The 18,843-nt window shown below is 40.8% G+C and overlaps 2 protein-coding genes across 2 annotated transcripts; one reads left to right on the forward strand and one right to left on the reverse strand.

Moving 5' to 3' along the window:
• Positions 1–1,410: 1,410 nt before the first annotated feature.
• LOC133022900 (growth hormone secretagogue receptor type 1-like) lies at positions 1,411–7,007 on the reverse strand. Its single transcript, XM_061089805.1, has 5 exons — positions 6,881–7,007; positions 4,961–5,106; positions 4,377–4,836; positions 3,326–3,530; positions 1,411–1,450 (listed from the first exon to the last, which is right to left on the reverse strand). The coding sequence occupies exons 1-5, from the start codon at positions 7,005–7,007 to the stop codon at positions 1,411–1,413; spliced, it is 978 nt and encodes a 325-aa protein (XP_060945788.1).
• Positions 7,006–17,913, forward strand: LOC133022901 (myosin heavy chain, skeletal muscle-like). Its single transcript, XM_061089806.1, has 16 exons — positions 7,006–7,017; positions 9,173–9,445; positions 12,028–12,154; positions 12,241–12,359; positions 13,785–13,981; positions 14,061–14,244; positions 14,340–14,505; positions 14,581–14,705; positions 14,796–15,104; positions 15,207–15,410; positions 16,355–16,480; positions 16,586–16,756; positions 16,839–16,943; positions 17,036–17,131; positions 17,217–17,343; positions 17,873–17,913. The coding sequence occupies exons 1-16, from the start codon at positions 7,006–7,008 to the stop codon at positions 17,911–17,913; spliced, it is 2,382 nt and encodes a 793-aa protein (XP_060945789.1).
• Positions 17,914–18,843: the final 930 nt, after the last annotated feature.

An 18,843-nucleotide genomic window follows, 5' to 3' on the forward strand; every position in this document is an offset into this window, starting at 1 on the left:
CACGGAAAGGAAACACACACACACACACACACACATACTGTACATGATGTGAAGATTAGAGAGCACTCCATATATATACAAGCCTGTTTAGTGAAGTTTATAAATAGTGATACAGTTTTTGTAATAAACTGACTCTTGCACTGCGATTCAGTCTCTGTGTTTTATTCACGACAACTCTTCTCCAACATGTCGCAAGCAGCTCCAGTCATGGTCGAGGGACGCCTGCACACTGCATCTTGGGCTGGGTCGACGGCGTAAAGTCAAATAAGACATAGTTTTGTCCTTGATTGGTATCATCCTGTGTTGTTTGATTGTTCAACTCTGTTGCTTAAACCCTGTTTGCACGACTAAGGAAAAAGGGTAGTTGACAAATAAGGGTGAAACAGTATTTTTTTAATAAAGTTCTGATGAGGATTACAGTTGTATGAAATTATAATGTTCAAATGCTGAATTTTTTTAAACTGCTAGTGTTCTGTGGATTTTTTTGTATAATTTCATTGTGGTGTGACGGGCCGTCACACCACAGGACATTTTCATCCTTGTGGCCATTTTGAGTCATTGCTTTACAAGACTGACCTTAGCTTTTAGGCTAACTGCATAATAACACAGTTTAACCTTAATATGTTTAATTAAATTTAAAAAAAATCATTGCACCAAATTTTACACTCTCAAAAAATGACACATTCATTGTCTGACAGAAAGAGTGAAATTTATGAAATTATTCAGAGGTTAACAGTCACCTTTCAACATACACAGTACATTCCAACATCTGGGGGGCTTCCTGGTAGTGGAATAAACTAAGGGCCTCTATAGTTGTCCATGTAACTGCCATTTCAAAAATCTGATTTTCCATGTCACGCCACAGGACAGCATTTGTGTTGCGAAAGTTAATTTGCTGTAAATACTAATATATTAGTTTTGTGCATATTAAAACCTAATATTAATAGAGTCATTATATACAATATAATGCCAAGGCAGTTATTACCTACTCCAGATATTTCTGGTTTATTTTGTTTATATGTAAGTTTAATGCTTCACCTATGTTACGGTCACACCGCAGGACATTTTGCGTATTCACCTTAAAATATCATCAAAACATAACAGATATCTCATACAAAATCATAAGTTTAAAACAAAGTACCATAATATGCATCACATCCATGTGTTGTTTAAGTGGTTAAATGCATCTTAATAAACATTCACACTAAATTACAGAAAAATCTTGCGTCATGTCATCCACCCAAAAACAGATAGAAATTGTACATAGTCTAATAAAAAACACAACATAAAAACATATTTCAATCTATTTATTAGTGCATTGTGAAATCACATTATCCCACAGTAAACTGAGTTAGTAAATTAAATGAAGAGTTAAAACTAAAGCTATGATCCAAACCTGTAGGTTAAGTCTCAAGAGTACAGCAACAACATGGCTACACCAATAATCATCCTAAACACAGAATATCCATCAGAGAAAAGAGACATAGGAAAATTATTCATATCCCTACCCGGAAGTGGGCAGGGCTTAAAACAGAAGTTTCTTTTTTTATTGTTTATTAGAAAACTCTTTACAGCACAGCCTTAGAATTGAGCTTCCGATCACAAGAGTGAGATAACTGTTCAGAACACGTTTTCTATAAACTCCAGTGAAACAACATAAACACAACACATGTAGTATTAAGAAGTATTAAGTCAAATGCAGGTTTTCATAAACATACTCAACTCAATGAGTTTTCATACTCAACTATAAAAAAAAGGTTACATTTAAACGGTGTGATGTTGTGTGTCTGACTCATCACAGGGCTTTTTTAATACTTGTAGTACTTTTTGTTTTTGGTAGGGGAGGTGAGTGCTCTATTTTTAATATCTACACAAAGTAAAACACAATGTTAATTATGTGGTGTGGGTGTGTGTGTGAGTTATGGAGAGAGGAGCGCTTGTTCCGTGAGCGTCCGGCCGGGCTTGGTGCACGCTGACCCGGCCAGTGGACGCTGAGGACACATGATCATAGATAACGATGTTACACGTTAGTATCCCTGTGGACAGAGCGGCTGTGACAACTACCAGATCGTGTTGTGTGCGCAGCAGCGGTTGACTTCTTCATTCATCACGAGTCCGGATAGGGACACATTTTACTTGGATTGGTTTTTCGTGCTCGTTAAAGTTCAGTATCTGGACCTGATCCTATTTTCATCCGAATATTCAGCTTAACCCTAGAGGATATGGAACTTGGAATAAAAGACTATTAACCAAAAGATAAGAGTGAAAAGAGACAACAAAAAAGAGAAATAACAAGAAATCGTTTCCAAAACTCCAACCAATCATCAAGCACACAGACCTCAGTTAACATGGGAGAGTGGTGATTATGCAGATGGGCCCTACGACGTTTCCCAGAAAGCTACGCGACTCCAGCGTCAGCGTCACCCGGAAACAGGCTGACGCTCCGGTTCGACGTCACCTGAGCTTACAGGCTACACCCGTCAGTGAACACCGTCCGGGTCTGTGGAGAGGTTCACTCACATCGGATGAATAATACGTTTTGAAGTTCAGCTTGTTCTCCTGGCATAGAGGCTGAACACGTGTGAGCTCCGGTACCTGCTGTAACTGGGTGTTAGCTTAGCTCGGCTAGCCCGCAGGCAAGCTAGCAGCAGTAATAGCGATGCTAACGGGACCATAGCCTACGGAGTTATTGACCCGACATGAAGCCACATGATCCGGGCCACCCAGCAGAGAGAAGCGTTAGTTTATGAGGATGAGTGTGTTTGGAGAATAAGCTCCCCCACGTAAGATATCTAATTGAATGTGAAGTTATTTCACTCGAGAACTTCCTTTTTAAGTTATCGGTATTGGTGAGTCAAAGCTTGTTTTTTTTTTAGCTGAAAGATATGTACAAAGTTTTGTTTAATAAATAATAAAAGTTATTTGAGCTAAGTTATTTGTCTAATCTTTTTACTTTGTTGCAATCATTTTACTTTAATGCTGTATTATAGGCAACATCTTTGTGTCGGGCTGAGTGCTAAAGCATGTGAAATGTATTTGAAATAGGATTTCTGCTGCCTGCTGGCACTCAAAATGCAGCCCATATAATATCTTACTGGTCTATATAGGCCTACTGCTTATAATAATCAGCTACCTCTATTTTTGTGACGGTGACATGACGTCATACAAAATTGCCCCACCAGAAATTTCAGGCTAAAATCGCCACTGCGTGTACCTATATATTTACAAAGTGGTTGTGGAGTATCCTGATGAGAGCGTTGTGCTCAGTCAGTGAGACGGTGTGAGACAGTGTGTGTGCACGAGGCTACGCACAGCTTGTCTGTACCTGGCGGACATCAGGTTGTACACCAGAGGGTTGATGGCAGCACTGAGACGGGAGAGGATCCAGGCAAACACGAAAAAATAAAGGAATGTGTCAGTCAGTATGTAATTGTGTGTACTGTTAGAACCAGCTGTCAAAGAACCATAGTTCATGGTCAGAGCGACGATGTATGGCAGCCAGCACAGGACGAAGGCCAAGAAGATCACTCCTGATGGACATGAGGAGAAGGACACAGGAAGTGGACATGAGAATCATCAATATCTGCAGGTGAGAGAATACATTTCTCACACTGTTAAACAAGAGAGCTGTGTCTCAGTTCAGGGGCTGCAACCTTCAGAGGACACGATCTACTCGACCCACCTCCTTCCTCAGTCAGGTAGACTGTGAAGGCTGAAACTAAATGAGACCGTCTGGTCCACAGAGGAGAAGCTTGTCCTGTCCTAAAGCTGGACACTACAGAAAGATCAATGCCCCTTGGTTTTTAACATGTGAGCCGTTAGTTGAGTTGATAAGGTTTGTCCCCAAAGTGCAATAAGTCCTGGGACATGTTGGACCTGGAAGGATTCACTCATCAGAGCTTTCTCTGGTATGAAAGGAAGCATCTGTAGGAGCCTTTCTACTCGTGTCGCTGTGATGCAGCCCCTAAACTGACCCACAGCTGGAAATAAATATGGACGACATGACTGCTCCCCAAAAGTGAAGCCAATTCAGATTGATTGCCCCCTGGTGGCTGGCTGCAGGTCCTACACCTTGCCTGCCTCCTTGATGGTAACAGGCAGGACATGGACTAAACTAAAACGTCAAAAAACACATCAGATATATTCTCAACGATGGTTTCTTTCATTTTTTGTGGTTCTTATAAAACTACTGAGTTCTTTTTGTGGTAAATCTTGTTTTGATTATCTATTGGATGATACAGCTCCGACTCTGGCTCCAGATGTGCAAGCTGAGAGGAAGACAAAGTATTAAATCTGTTCGTCAGCCTTTGTCAGTTGTGTTTAGTAAAAGCTGAATTCAGAACCTATGGGTGTGTGTGTTGGATTGTGTTTCTCACCCAGCATCTTGACTGCGTGTCGGTGACTATTGTCTTTACTGCTTCTTTGTGGACGGAGCCTCAAAGTCCGTCCAATCAGGATGTAGACCAGTCCCAGGATGCACAGGGGTACCAGGACATACAGGTTGTAGATAATTAATATGGCCAACCCGAGGCCCGAGGACAATGGGGATGGTGATAATATGCATATTTCCATTGCATCCTCTTGTCCCTTATGATCCACTTCCATCATGACAGAAAATGGTGCTACACTGAGAGCCGCTCCCAGCCAGAGGCAGCCAATCAGAGCCCAGGTTCTGCGATGTGTCACCAGCATCTTGGAGGTGATTGGACGGCAAACAACCAGGTACCTCTCCAGGGAGAGAAAGGTGATGTGGAGGATGGTGCAGAAGATGCAGCACTCTGAGAGGAATATGATCAGCTTACAGGCAAAGACTCCTATGTCCAAGTCTGTCCAGACCTGGAAGAGACACAATCCGTTTAGTGCACGTTCAGCCAAACCACGTGTATCTGATCAAATCACAGCGAACTGACACTAAAATCTGTATAAGTATATAAGTATTAAAGGATATATGTGAGGGCACCATCAATAGATCAAGAGCCAGCAGCAGGAGGATCAGCAGGTCACTAACAGCCATGCTGCTCAGGTAGAGGTGGGCGGTGCTTCTCATGTTTGGGTGAAGCCAAACCACCAGAAGAGTCAGTGTGTTTCCAAGAAGGCCGAAGATTATCAGTGAAATGAAAATCCCATTCACACACACTAGAAAAAAAAATATTGATGATTGTTTTTCATTAGAATCACAAATTTACACATATTCAGTCCACAATGGAAAATGGTAAAAAAAAGTTCACAGTTATAATCAGTTCTCATGATGACTGGCACAAGAAGATATTTTTTTCAGTTTTTTTTTCAGTTCCTAAACTACTCTGAAAGACTAGTATAAAAATATAAGAAACAAGATGGAGTCAGGTAGAAATATCCTCTAATTGTTTTCTCGATAGCTCAGCAACATTTTCAGCCCCAGTGATCATATCAATATAAGACAGGAGGAATATTTTACTGGTATTTATAACTTTAACTTCCTTAGAAAATTCATTTGCATCCTTCTGCTGAAGCTTTCAAGTTCTGCTAATTAATTTTAATAAAATGTACTGCATATCTGAATCTGGAAAACACATACACTAAATATTTACTAGTAATTAACTCTCACTTTTCCTCCATCACTTTTATTCATTTTCCAGATTGTTTTTACAGTTTCAGTTAAATATTGCAAAGGTAATTCATCATGTTCACTGGAAACAGACGGGAGCAACTGGGCAGTTTAATATTGTCACACCGCAGTGAGGTTTGTCTTCTCTTGGGCTTTTTGTCTCGTAACTTCCTGTTTTATTTTGAAATCCTAACTCTCCTCTCGTTTCAGGTCACTTGCCCTTCCTCATGTGTCACCGGTCTGATTGTCTCCCCTGATCTCGGATTGTTTCCACCTGTTCCCTTCACCCTCATGTGCTTATAGTCTGCGTCTCCCGTTTGTCTTGTGCCAAAGTGTTTCGTCCTTGTCCGTGCACCTAAGCCCTTTTTCCACAGTCATTGTCGTTTTTTGCCTAAGAGGTTTGCTACGCCACGTAGCCTAAGTTGTTTTCTGTTTCCTCCTTGAGAGTGATTTTTCGTTTGTTAAAGTTTTCTAGTTTAGCTTCGTATTGTGTTGTTTGTAATCTGTTTTTCTTCCTCCCTTTTGGAGCGATTTATTTTTAGAGTTTTAGTTAGTTTGTTGAGCTTCCTGTTTAGGTGATCCTTTTCTTTTGTCCCGTTTCATAGCCTAGGCCTAGTTTGATTTTCCTCCTTCGGGAGCGCTTTTGATTTCTTGATCTAGCCTTTTGTTTGTCATCCTTCGGGAGCGATTTATGTTTGAAACCTTTTTCCTTTTCTAGTGTGTGTTTTGAATTTATTAGGGAGTTTTTCTTTCCACAAGTTATTCTTGCCAGGTCTTAGATATATTAAGTGAGTTTTTCGTAGCCCTATCGTTTGTCACTCTTCATAGAGGATCTGAATTCAATAAAGTGTGCTGGTACGTGTTATCCTCTGCATCTGAGTCCTCATTTCAGTCCAGGCCTGACAAATTTGTGGTGTGATTTTAAATCTATTCAAATGCTTGTGTGCATGTGTTTATATAACAATATACAATGTTTTAATTGGTGATATTTAAAGCTGCTGGGAGGAGAATCTGTTTATTGATTATTGACAATCAGGCTAAGAGGATAAACCTGTCTTTATGCTAAGCTAAGCTGCTGCTTTTTATTCACTGTGAAATCATCTCAACTCTGTTTTTCTTTGTAATAATTAAATAAATTGTTTAATTAGTTACAAGAGGAAAATGTTTGAATTTTCTGTCTTTCAGATAAGGTTGAAGTTGTTTTTTATATTTGTATTACTACTAATAATAACAGTAGCTGGCTGTATCATTTTTAAATCGTCTACAGTATCATCACCATTGTTTTGTACCCACCAAACACGATAAATTCAGCCATTGTTTCCTCCTCCTGACAGTCTTGGTTGGAGCAGTTTCTCCAGAAGTCTGGCTTGCTACAGTTTTCAACTCCACAGCTCACGTAATCCTCCTCCATTAGATCCATGACGGCTCAGGTGGGGGCAGGACGGAGGAACCTGCAGGGGAGAGGTGTGTGTGTCCCAGGTTCCACAGAACTGACGCACACTGATGGATTTCCAATGACGCTCGATCACAGCCAATACTGAGAGGAATGGTAAAGTGCTGTCTGATCAGACGATGATGTTGTACAACTCGTTTTGAACGAACTTGGCCGAAATATGAGAAAGCCAATTCCCACTTGTATCGTTATCCAGCCCAAGGGACATGTCTAAATAGGGACACTTCCAGTAAGGAATTCCATGGAAAGTAATCACACACTCTCTCACACAGGCACGCACGCACACAAACACACACACACACACACGCACAAACATAACACACAGAATGTGAGGAGGAGAGAGCACTCCACATACAGGGCCCGGTTTTTCAAAACACTACACTCAATTACCAGAACATCTGAGATCATTTGCAAAATGAAACACTCTTGTAAAACCTATACACTGATGTATAAAAAATATTTTGTTGCCCTATGAAACACACAAGTTTCATATGACTTAATTCTGTTGGAACCAGTTACACACTGCTGCTGCTAACCTAAAAGACTTTAGGTTATCAGCAATTCTTATTCTCAGTGATTAGAGTACTGTGTACAGTGGTGCAGATCTGGGCCCATGTTTTGCTCCTTGAGTTTAAGGTCTTGATAATTGTGTCATACTTTTGTGTTTAGTGTTCATGCAATCGAAAAAAAACTGTCAAGTAAGGACTTAAATGGAACGGAAACACAAACACACACACAAACATACATGATGTGAAGATTAGAGAGCACTCCATTAAACTTACAGTGAGGACTGCTAGGAAAGGAGACATGCAAGTGCATACGTCAGCACTGGTAACAAACCTGTTTAGTGAGGTTTATACAGAGGTGTAAAGTAATGAATTACATTTACTCACGTTACTGTAATTGAGTAGTTTTTTGTGTACTTTGTAATTTTTTGAGTAGTTTTTGAAATGGGTAATTTTACTTAAGTAGATTTGGACTGAAGTATTGTACTTCGCTACATTGGAAATTACATCCGTTACTGAGTAAAAAAAAAAAACATAGTTCAAGGCGCAAGGCAATTCTCACTGCAGTGGTAGAAAATGTTGTGCGCGAGGCACTCCTGCCCATAGATGCTCCTGCCAGTAGCGATCTTCTCCGTATTATTCAGGAAGTGCCTTTTCAAAATAAAAGAAAGCATTTCAAAATAAATGTATCAAAACTTTGATTTGTTGTGCCTTTTGTTTGCAGGGTATGAATAAATAAACAGGGAAAATTAGCAATAATAAAACAAAATAAAAAAAAAAAATTATTTTAGTAATTGATACATATGAAGTACAGTTTAAGGCAAGGGGTAGTGATGGATAAAGTTTTCTTTAAAAAACAAGTTAATTCTTTCATTCTCACTTTCCACCTTAAAACTATGATATGAACTGAACTATGAACTAGTTCAGAATTTAAATGGGGAACCATGAACGTGAACTATTCATGTTTAATTGTATTAACTGAACTTGGAACTATAGTTCATGAGAGGTGTGAACTTGCTCAACACTGGTGGAAGATGCTGCATAGAGTGGATGATGGAGTCAATGTCACGAGCGCTAGAGAATGATGATATTGCGGACGAGCAACAAGCGGAAGCATCGAACTTTCTGCCAGTTTAAAGCAGATGAAGAAAACCCGTGGCCACATCTCAGCAAGCAGTTTGTAGACTAGTGCTCTAAAGGTGGACTAAAGTTTAACCAAAAGTTTAAATATACAGTGGGACAGCGGCATTTTAACTTTTTATTTTAGCTGTCATGTGGTTCATGTCTTGACATGTCCTCCCAAAAGTTCTTAAATGTTGTGTGGACATGTTAAATGTTTAATGTTTGACATGTTGAATGTCATTGCACTTATATTTGTAAAGATTCTCCTTTAATTAAAAATAACTGTTTTTGGATTGGATTTATGACCCCTTGTAATTGTTGCACTGTATAGGAGCGGCCCCCATCAAGTTGTTGGAAGTAACTAAGTAGCTTTTACTTAAAGTACATTTTAAATTGACTACTTTTTACTTTTACTTGAGTAGATTTTTAGATGGGTACTTTTACTTGTACTTAAGTAAAATTTCATCAAAGTAAAGGTACTTTTACTTGAGTACAATATTTCAGGAGGCCGGAGGAGCCACCGCCAGCCAGGCCGAGCTGAACAAGAAGCACGACGCCGAGTTTCACAGACTGCGTCTTGACCTGGAAGAGTCCACCCTGCAGCATGAGTCCATCGCTGCAACTTTGCGCAAGAAGCAGGCGGACAGCGGGGCCGAGCTCAGCGACCAGATAGACAACCTGCAGAGAGTCAAGCAGAAACTGGAGAAGGAGAAAAGTGAGCTGAAGATGGAGATCGATGACATGGCGTGCAACGTGGAGACTGTTCTGAAAAACAAGGTACAAGAGTTCCTGCAGGGAGGCACTTTGCACATGTGTCTATGTTTTCATTAAGCTTCTGGCAACCTGTGCTCCATATTTCAGGCTAACCTGGAGAAACTGTGCAGGAGCTTTGAACACCAAATGAATGAACACAAGACCAGAGCAGATGAAGCCCAGAGATCTCTGAGTGACTTCACCACGCTCAGTGCTCGTCTACAAACGGAAAACGGTAGAAATCTGATCATAGAAACACAATAAAAAGATACTGATCTTACACGTCTGCTGGAACAGAAAGAGACGACTCTGACGCAGCTGAGCAGAGTGAAAACTGTGGGCAGTCAACAAATCGAAGAGTTAAAGAGACTTTTGGACGAAGAAATGAAGGAGTGAAACAAACAATAAAGCAGGTTATTTCAATCATAACAATGATTTAAATCCTACATTGGGCTTAATTAGTTATTTGTGTTGAACTTATCTTTTGGTCTATTTCAATCAATTTATGTGCATTTGTCCCTGAAGAAAAGTAATACATAATATCCAAATTACCAATCCAAATACATTTGCAATGTATTTGACATCCGTTACTGTTTATCTGTTTTAAACATGATAAGAATAATTTTTGAAGAATAATTAACGAAGGCTGAATTTCATAGCTCCTTCAGTTTCAGAATCCCAGTATGGATTTACTGTTTTGGTTTACTCTTAAGGCTCCAGTATGCTTCTACGTTTCCGTTTCTCGGAGAGGGCTCCACGGAGGGCGAAGAGTCTTTTTGATTTTTACCTCTCCGACCACTGTACGTCGAAAAAAATTCACCGCCAAACCCATAGGTGGCGCAACGGAAGACGAGCTCAGAGAAGCCTACCCCATTTGGGAAGAAGAAGTCCACATGTGTCTGTTTACCTCTGTGGCTCGCCTCCCACACACTGAACCATGGCAACTAACAGAACTAAATAAAGTGACACCCAGCGGGTCAAAATGCTGATGTAATCGTTTCTTAGCGCAGCGGTTCCCCGGTCTTGTTTCAGAACTGTGTTGCTGATTCCACAGCTTGAAGCTCCGTGTAGCTTGAAGCTACAAGCAGCTAGCTCCCCTCCCAGCTAGCTTCCACACACAGTCAGCAGGGACTCCCGACACTAACTACTACTATCCAGTGTTTGCTTCTAACCTGGCGGTATTATAGAAACAGTGTCATGATAGAAGTGGAATTAAAGTCGTGACGGCGGGTTTTTGCTCTGTTACCACCGCAGTTAGCATGGTGGCTAGCCCGCTAGCGCCGTTTTGAAAGCTCGTTATAACCGTATGTGACCGTGCACACATGCCGTCAGTGCTCTAACGAGCCACCGTCAGCCGGACAACTCCCTGGCTTAACACACACGTCACATTTATCATAGAATCGTAGTTGTGTTTGGGTTTATTGTCAAGCAGGACGTTTAAGGTCCGGAAATGTGAAATCCGGCTTGTCAACAGTAAACAAACCCTCAATTTCTAACCTCTTAACTAAGGCTGTTTACACTATATATATTTATATTTTTTTGCTTTCATCAGGCAAAAAATGCTTTGGCCCACGGTTTGCATTCCTGCCGTCACGACTGCGAGTTGCTGAGAGAGCAGTACGAGGAAGAACAGGAGGCGAAGGCTGAGCTGCAGCGCTACCTGTCCAAGGCCAACAGCGACGTAGCCCTGTGGAGAACCAAATACGAGACAGACGCCATCCAATGCACAGAAGAGCTGGAGGAGGCCAAGTAGGAGCTGTGTGACATATTTTAAACTCTGTGCTAATTGGTTTCTAATGCGTCAACGTAATTTGTCTTTGGTTGAAAGGAAGAAGTTGGCCCAGCGGCTGCAGGAGTCTGAGGAGATGACAGAGGTAGCAAATGTCAAATGCACATCACTGGACAAAACGAAGCAGCGTCTCCAGGCCGAGGTCGAGGATCTCATGGTCGAGATCGAAAGGTCGAATGCAGCCAACGTCGCTTTGGACAAGAAACAGAGGAGCTTTGACAAGGTGTGTCTTGGTTTTACCATTAACCCCAGAAATATGTCCTAATTTGCATTGTGTTTAAGCTAAACTGATTTCACGTTCTTTTTCCTTCATCATTAGGTTCTGGCTGAATGGAAACAGAAATACGAGGAGAATCAGTCAGATCTGGAAGTTTCCCAGAGAGAGGCAAGACTTCTGAGCACAGAACTCTTCAAGCTGAAAAACTCAAATGACGAAGCCCTGGATCACCTGGAAACCATTAAAAGAGAGAATAAAAACCTTCAACGTAAGAAAACTAATAATTTGTTTGGTTTTTGAGAAGCTGGTGACTGTTCTTTTCACAACTAATGTGTCGTTCTTTACATTTTTAGAGGAGATATCAGATATCACAGAGCAAGTTGGACAATCTGCGAAAGCTATCCATGAGCTGGAGAAAGTTGCAAAACAAGCTGAACAGGAGAAGAGAGACACCCAAGCAGCTCTGGAGGAAGTTGAGGTTTGTGCAACGTCCACGTCACTGTTCTGAAAAACAAGGTAAAAGAGTTCCTGCAGGGAGGCACTGTGCACATGTGTCTATGTTTTCATTTAGCTCCTGGCAACCTGTGCTCCATATTTCAGGCTAACCTGGAGAAACTGTGCAGGAGCTTTGAAGACCAAATGAACGAACACAAGACCAGAGCAGATGAAGCCCAGAGATCTCTGAGCGACTTCACCACACTCAGTGCACGTCTACAAACGGAAAACGGTAGAAATCTGATCATAGAAACACAAGGAAAAGATACAGAAGAAGATTGAAGATCAAAAACTGTTGTTTTCTTGATTCTTGATCAGGTGATTTGACACGTCTGCTGGAAGAGAAAGAGACGACTCTGACGCAGCTGAGCAGAGTGAAAACTGTGGGCAGTCAACAAATCGAAGAGTTAAAGAGACTTTTGGACGAAGAAATTAAGGTGTGAAACGAACAATAAAGCAGGTTATTTCAATCATAACAAAGATTTAAATTCTACATTGGGCTTAATTAGTTATTTGTGTTGAACCTATCTTTTGGTCTATATCAGTAAGTAGTGACAAATGTCCACCAGGATTTTAAAGGCCAAGGTGCAGACATCTGAGAAAGTCAAGATTACTTGAACAGTTCTAACAACCACGACGGGGGAACCCACACACACATCATGAATGACTGCACAGGCCAACCACGATTCCTGCTTTGATCTGCTTTTTATAAAACCACTTAAGAGACTGATAACTCGATGGGCCTCGCAGAATTTCAACAGTTGCTGATTCAGTCACTGGTATCGTTAACTCTTTGGGCTATGACCACAGAAAAGAATCAACGTTTATTTTCTATTTTTTCCAGAAAACATCCAAAACATCCAGAAAAATTGGATTTCTTTGAATATTTTAAATTTTGCAGTTGTTTCATTCATGTTTACTAACAAGCAGTTGTCTCATCCTTGTCTGGCGCAATCGAACACTTCTTCGAATTTATAAAGAAAACAGCATAATCGATTGCATAGTTATGCGGCTTGTAAACAGTAGACAAACCCTAAATTTGCAACGTCTTAACTAAGGCTGTTTACATTACGTATATTTTAGGGCTGTTTTAATCGGATTAATCGCATGATTTCCCTGATTAATCACGATTAATCGCATTTGTATACGCAAAATCCAATAATGAATTAAAAAGTAGTGTATAGCGCAATTTTATTTTCAATGTTCTGCCATATGAACAAAAGTGCCATAACATTAGTTGTGCAAACACTTTTAACATCAGCATTTAATACAGTAGCAGTTAAATAAAATATTCAGTGTAAATCTCAACTTAACAATGTTATCAAAGCAAATACAAAATTAAAGGTCAATGCCACTGCCAGGGCATTAATGTTATCCTCTTCATTATGAAAAATGTATACTCCTCCCTGCGTCTAACGTAGTCTGCCGAAGCCTCGCTCCGCTCGCTGTTTCGTTGAATGATTTGCTGATATCAACTGTGTGTTTTGCATTTAGGTGATATTTTAGACTGAAAGTACTCCGGTGATAAGAAATTTCACCTTGACAGTGGCTACAAATTACTTTGGTTCTGTCGACTCCGCCGTCTGGAAGAACTTTAAAATGAAAATGGCCATGTAAAAGCTCCGTACCCTTATCCATGGTTGTTTATCCGCCAATTATTTTCTTTTTCCGGTTCCGCAGCAGTCAGCAACAGACTTTCACAAAATAAAAGCCTGACTTTCACAATAAAACAATGAATAATCAAACCTGAGTTAATGCAAGATAAAATAATTAATCGAGTTAACTCATCACTGGAGTTAACTCGATTAAAACGAGTTAACTTGCCCAGCCCTAGTATATTTATATTTTTTTGCTTTCATCAGGCAAAAAATGCCTTGGCTCACGGTCTGCATTCCTGCCGTCACGACTGCGAGCTGATGAGAGAGCAGTACGAGGAAGAACAGGAGGCGAAAGCTGAGCTGCAGCGCTACCTGTCCAAGGCCAACAGCGACGTGGCCCAGTGGAGAACCAAATACGAGACAGACGCCATCCAACGCACGGAAGAGCTGGAGGAGGCCAAGTAGGAGCTGTGTGACATATTTTAAACTCTGTGCTAATTGGTTTCTAATGCGTCAACGTAATTTGTCTTCGGTTGAAAGGAAGAAGTTGGCCCAGCGGCTGCAGGAGTCTGAGGAGATGACAGAGGTAGCAAATGTCAAATGCACATCACTGGACAAAACGAAGCAGCGTCTCCAGGCCGAGGTCGAGGATCTCATGGTCGAGATCGAAAGGTCGAATGCAGCCAACGTCGCTTTGGACAAGAAACAGAGGAGCTTTGACAAGGTGTGTCTTGGTTTTACCATTAACCCCAGAAATATGTCCTTATTTGCATTGTGTTTAAGCTAAACTGATTTCACGTTCTTTTCCTTTATCATTAGGTTCTGGCTGAATGGAAACAGAAATACGAGGAGAATCAGTCAGATCTGGAAGTTTCCCAGAGAGAGTCAAGACTTCTGAGCACAGAACTCTTCAAGCTGAAAAACTCATATGACGAAGCCCTGGATCACCTGGAAACCATTAAAAGAGAGAATAAAAACCTTCAACGTAAGAAAACTAATCATTTGTTTGGTTTTTGAGAAGCTGGTGACTGTTCTAATGTGTCGTTCTTTACATTTTTAGAGGAGATATCAGATATCACAGAGCAAGTTGGACAATCTGCAAAAGCTATCCATGAGCTGGAGAAAGTTGCAAAACAAGCTGAACAGGAGAAGAGAGACACCCAAGCAGCTCTGGAGGAAGTTGAGGTTTGTACAATGTCCACATACAGTAAGGCAATAAACCTCCGATATCAAAACAATAACCGCAGACTAAAGTGTTTATGTCTCTCCGTGTAGTCTTCCCTGGAGCACGAAGAGGCAAAAATCCTTCATCTCCAACTGGAGCTGAACCAGATCAAGTCAGAAGTGACCAGAAAGGTGGCGGAGAAGGAGGAAGAAATTGACCAGCTCAAGAGGAATCACCAGAGGACCATGGACACTCTGCAGAGCACGCTGGACGCCGAGACGCGCAGCAGGAACGATGCCATCCGCGTGAAGAAGAAAATAGAGGCCGATCTGAATGAGATGGAGATCCAACTGGCTCACGCCAACCGACAGGCAGCCGAGGCCACCAAACAACTGAGGAACCTGCAGACTCAGCTGAAGGTGTGTGAATGTGTTGGGGGGGGACGAGGGGGGGACGGGGACGATATACTATGCCGATGTTTGACTTTTGAATCCTCACACTCTTCCGGTATGTCATTTCAGGACACCCAGGTCCACCTGGACGAAGCCCTCCACTGTCAGGAGGACCTAAAGGAGCAACTTGCGATTGGAGAGCGACGCAACAATCTGGTGATGGCAGAGAACGAGGAGATCCGGGCGGCGCTGGAGCAATCTGAGAGATGTCGCAAGCTGGCGGAGCAGGAACTGATCGACACCAGTGAGAGGATTCAGCTGCTGAACTCACAGGTTAGGAGACATAGACTGTATATATTGTTATTCAAGAGAGGACAGCAGATAAAAGGGCTCCTGCGTACTGGAGAATCCATCACAGACCGTCAAAAATTGTCAGAAATAAGTCCGAAAGTACTTATTTCTGTAATAAAATTGAATTAAAATGAACCAGCAACGACAAAGTACATTTTGCTAGTAGTTTACTTTTAGCAAATACTATCCTATGGTGGTATTACCATGGCAACAAAATGTACCAAATGAAATGGTTCTATTATTTGCAATATTCAAATAGACGCAAAAAACATTTTCTAGATACTTTTTTATTTAGCAAAGACAATATTTGAAGTATCAACCAAACAATATGAGACGCACATCCATATACAAACCATTGAATTTTGTGTTTATTAATGACATAGATGATCTGTTGGATGAACTGTTTTTTGAAGTCATTTAAAAAACATATCTCATACACATCATGGATCAGACAGTGGCTGTTTTGAGCGGTTTTTGACCATGTAAATAGTCAGTGTTTGTTTTCGTTTCCTTTTACCTGCAGCTGTTGTTCAGTGTCATCAAGTCAACACCTGTCCATCAAAACAATAGACATGATCTCATCCTGTCATCACGACTTTCTCTTACAATCCAGGGTGTAGATTATTCTAAAAACTGCAGTTGAGAATGCACTTGTGAATTTGGCTCGTAGAAAATCAGGTTTCAATAACACCATTAACAGAAGAGTTTCTATAGATTTTTTAAACTAGGATAAGACGTTTACAGTTGTAAAACCCGAAATTGTATTTTACATCATTAGTGAGAAACTAATATGCATGTAAATCTAATTGTGATCTTTCAGTATAATAAAACATGGATTATGAAATTTGTGCTTTACCTCAATATTTGACCTTTTGTACTTATCTACTTCAAATTTAAATGAACATGTCATATATTGAATTGATCAGAACACCAGCCTCCTCAATGCTAAAAAGAAGATGGAGAGTGATTTAGCTCAGCTGCAGTCAGAGATGGAGGACACTGTCCAGGAGGCGAGGAATGCTGACGAGAAGGCCAACAAAGCCATCACGGACGTGAGTCTACCCCACAATCCTGTTTATCGCTATTTAAATGAGTAACCACTGGACCTTGAGGTTGTGTACATTCAATTTCACAGTGAGTTCCTGTTTTGCACACAGGCTGCTATGATGGCGGAGGAGCTGAAGAAAGAGCAGGACACCGGTGCTCATCTGGAGAGGATGAAGAGGAACCTGGAGGTGACAGTGAAAGACCTGCAGCAGCGGCTGGATGAAGCCGAGCAGTTGGCTCTGAAGGGAGGGAAGAAGGAGCTCCAGAAACTTGAAAACAGGGTTAGAATGAAACCATAAAGGACAAAAATCATTCAAGAGAAGAAAGGAATGAAAAGTGATTCATTCTAACTGTATTTTTTAGATCCGTGGGCTGGAAAATGAGCTAGAGGCTGAACAAAAACGCAGCAGCGAGGCCACGAAAGGTTTGCGCAAATATGAGAGGAAAATCAAAGAGCTCACTTATCAGGTAAGCTTTTTATCCTACTGTGAAACCGAGTGAGTCATAAGTTCTGATTTGCCAGTTTGAAGGTGAAAACCAAACTTAAACTTTTTACTAAGGGTGAAGAGGAAAAGAAAAACGTGACAAGACTCCAGGATTTGGTCAACAATCTGCAGCTGAAAGTGAAAGTTTATAAGAGGCAGTGTGAGGAGGGGGTGAGTTAACAAACGTGGATACTGTGTGAAGTGTTGGCATGACGCGCACCTCCAAACACGATTTCTGTTTTCTGTGACACATGAGGAACAAACCAGCGTCCACTTGGCCAAATTTCGGAAGGTGCAACACGACCTGGAGGAGGCCGAGGAGCGAGCTGACACTGCCGAATCTCAGCTGAACAAGCTGCGTGTCAAGAGCCGTGACTTGGCTGGTAAAGGGGAGAAGAAATTGTTTTAGACTTCTTTTCTAGAAATGTTTTGGTTTTTCTTAACTTCTATTAGATCTCAACTTCTACAGGAACATTTAACTGAAACCTAAATTAATGAGAGAACAGACAAAAACAGGAAGATGAATTCATTAGCCATTAAACAAGTGTCTTACACACTCAACTGAAGATGATAATCTGCTCAATAACACTGCAGCCACTCACCAATTATTCAACTGTAAAAATGTCATTAGCCTCAGTTCACATCTGCAGCTGGAAACCAAGACATGATATAAAATTCTTAAAACAAAGCAGGACTAAAACATTAAAAGAGCCGCCTGCAGGTTTAAATGGACATTGTGAAAATCCGCCTTTAACCCCCTGTCGGCGGGGCAGTTATCAGCAGCAGCTGGTATGTTGATGACATTTGTAGAAATCCCTGTGAAGCAGGGTTAGGGTTACCACGGTGAACATGTGACTCTCAGCTGGAGAGGATTACGTATGAGTGCTGAAGGTAACCCCCCGAAAAAAGGAGGTCAGAACAAAGAGGAGGAAGAAGAGAACTCAAGGAGCTGACAAGTTGGTGTCTAACACGCTGACAACAGCATTCACTCATTCATTTGTTAATAATAATAACAATAACTTTATTTATATAGCACCTTTCATAACAGCCATTTTAAAGGGCTTCACAGAGTGTATCCATATGTACATGTAAAGCGGAGCGTTTGGGAAACAATGATGTCACAATAACATGAAAATGAAAGGCATCAAAATAATACAACTTAATTTAAACTTAATTCAACTCGCAGTAATGGCAAAAAAATATAAAAGAAACAAGTATTAACTAAGAAAAAATGTAATCGTGTAAAACAGCATATCTATTTTTTCAAATAGACGCAAAGGAACATTTGATTTGCACTGATTGTGAAAAAATATGATCAGCACATATGAGGCCATTTCCTATCATTTGATTTTAAGCATTCATTTAATGTAAAATCTCCTTGTGAAAAAACCTATAAACACACACTCTGCCTCACCGCTGGAAATGAGAAGATGCTGTGATGAATTTTCAAGATGACAAGCTGCTGTTCACACTTGCTTCCCGCTCATTGCTCCGGCTAATATGATGAGAGCTCAGGTTACAGGCGCTCTCTCTCTTATTCTAAAAGTGGTTATGTGTTTCCTATGGCTTTGATGTTTGACACTGCCTTAAGCATAGAGCAGACAGGACACGGTTATGTATTCAATTGTAAAAAATCCCAAACAATCATACCATTTCAGTTAAAAACCAGCAGATATTAAGTGAATCAACACAAAATCTTTATTTATTCAATTTGGTCTACATCCAGTAATATTATTAAAATCTTCTCTCTAATGTCAACGTTAGAGTTTTTTTGCATTATTGTTTCTTCATCTGCCTGTTTAATTGTAGATGTGCCACAGGGCTTGATTCTCGGTCCATTTCTGCTCTCTTACATTACTAGTCTTTTTGATGCGTCTTGTTAT

The sequence above is a fragment of the Limanda limanda genome, chromosome 17 (assembly GCF_963576545.1).
Source record: "Limanda limanda chromosome 17, fLimLim1.1, whole genome shotgun sequence".
In the NCBI taxonomy this organism is placed as follows: domain Eukaryota; kingdom Metazoa; phylum Chordata; class Actinopteri; order Pleuronectiformes; family Pleuronectidae; genus Limanda; species Limanda limanda.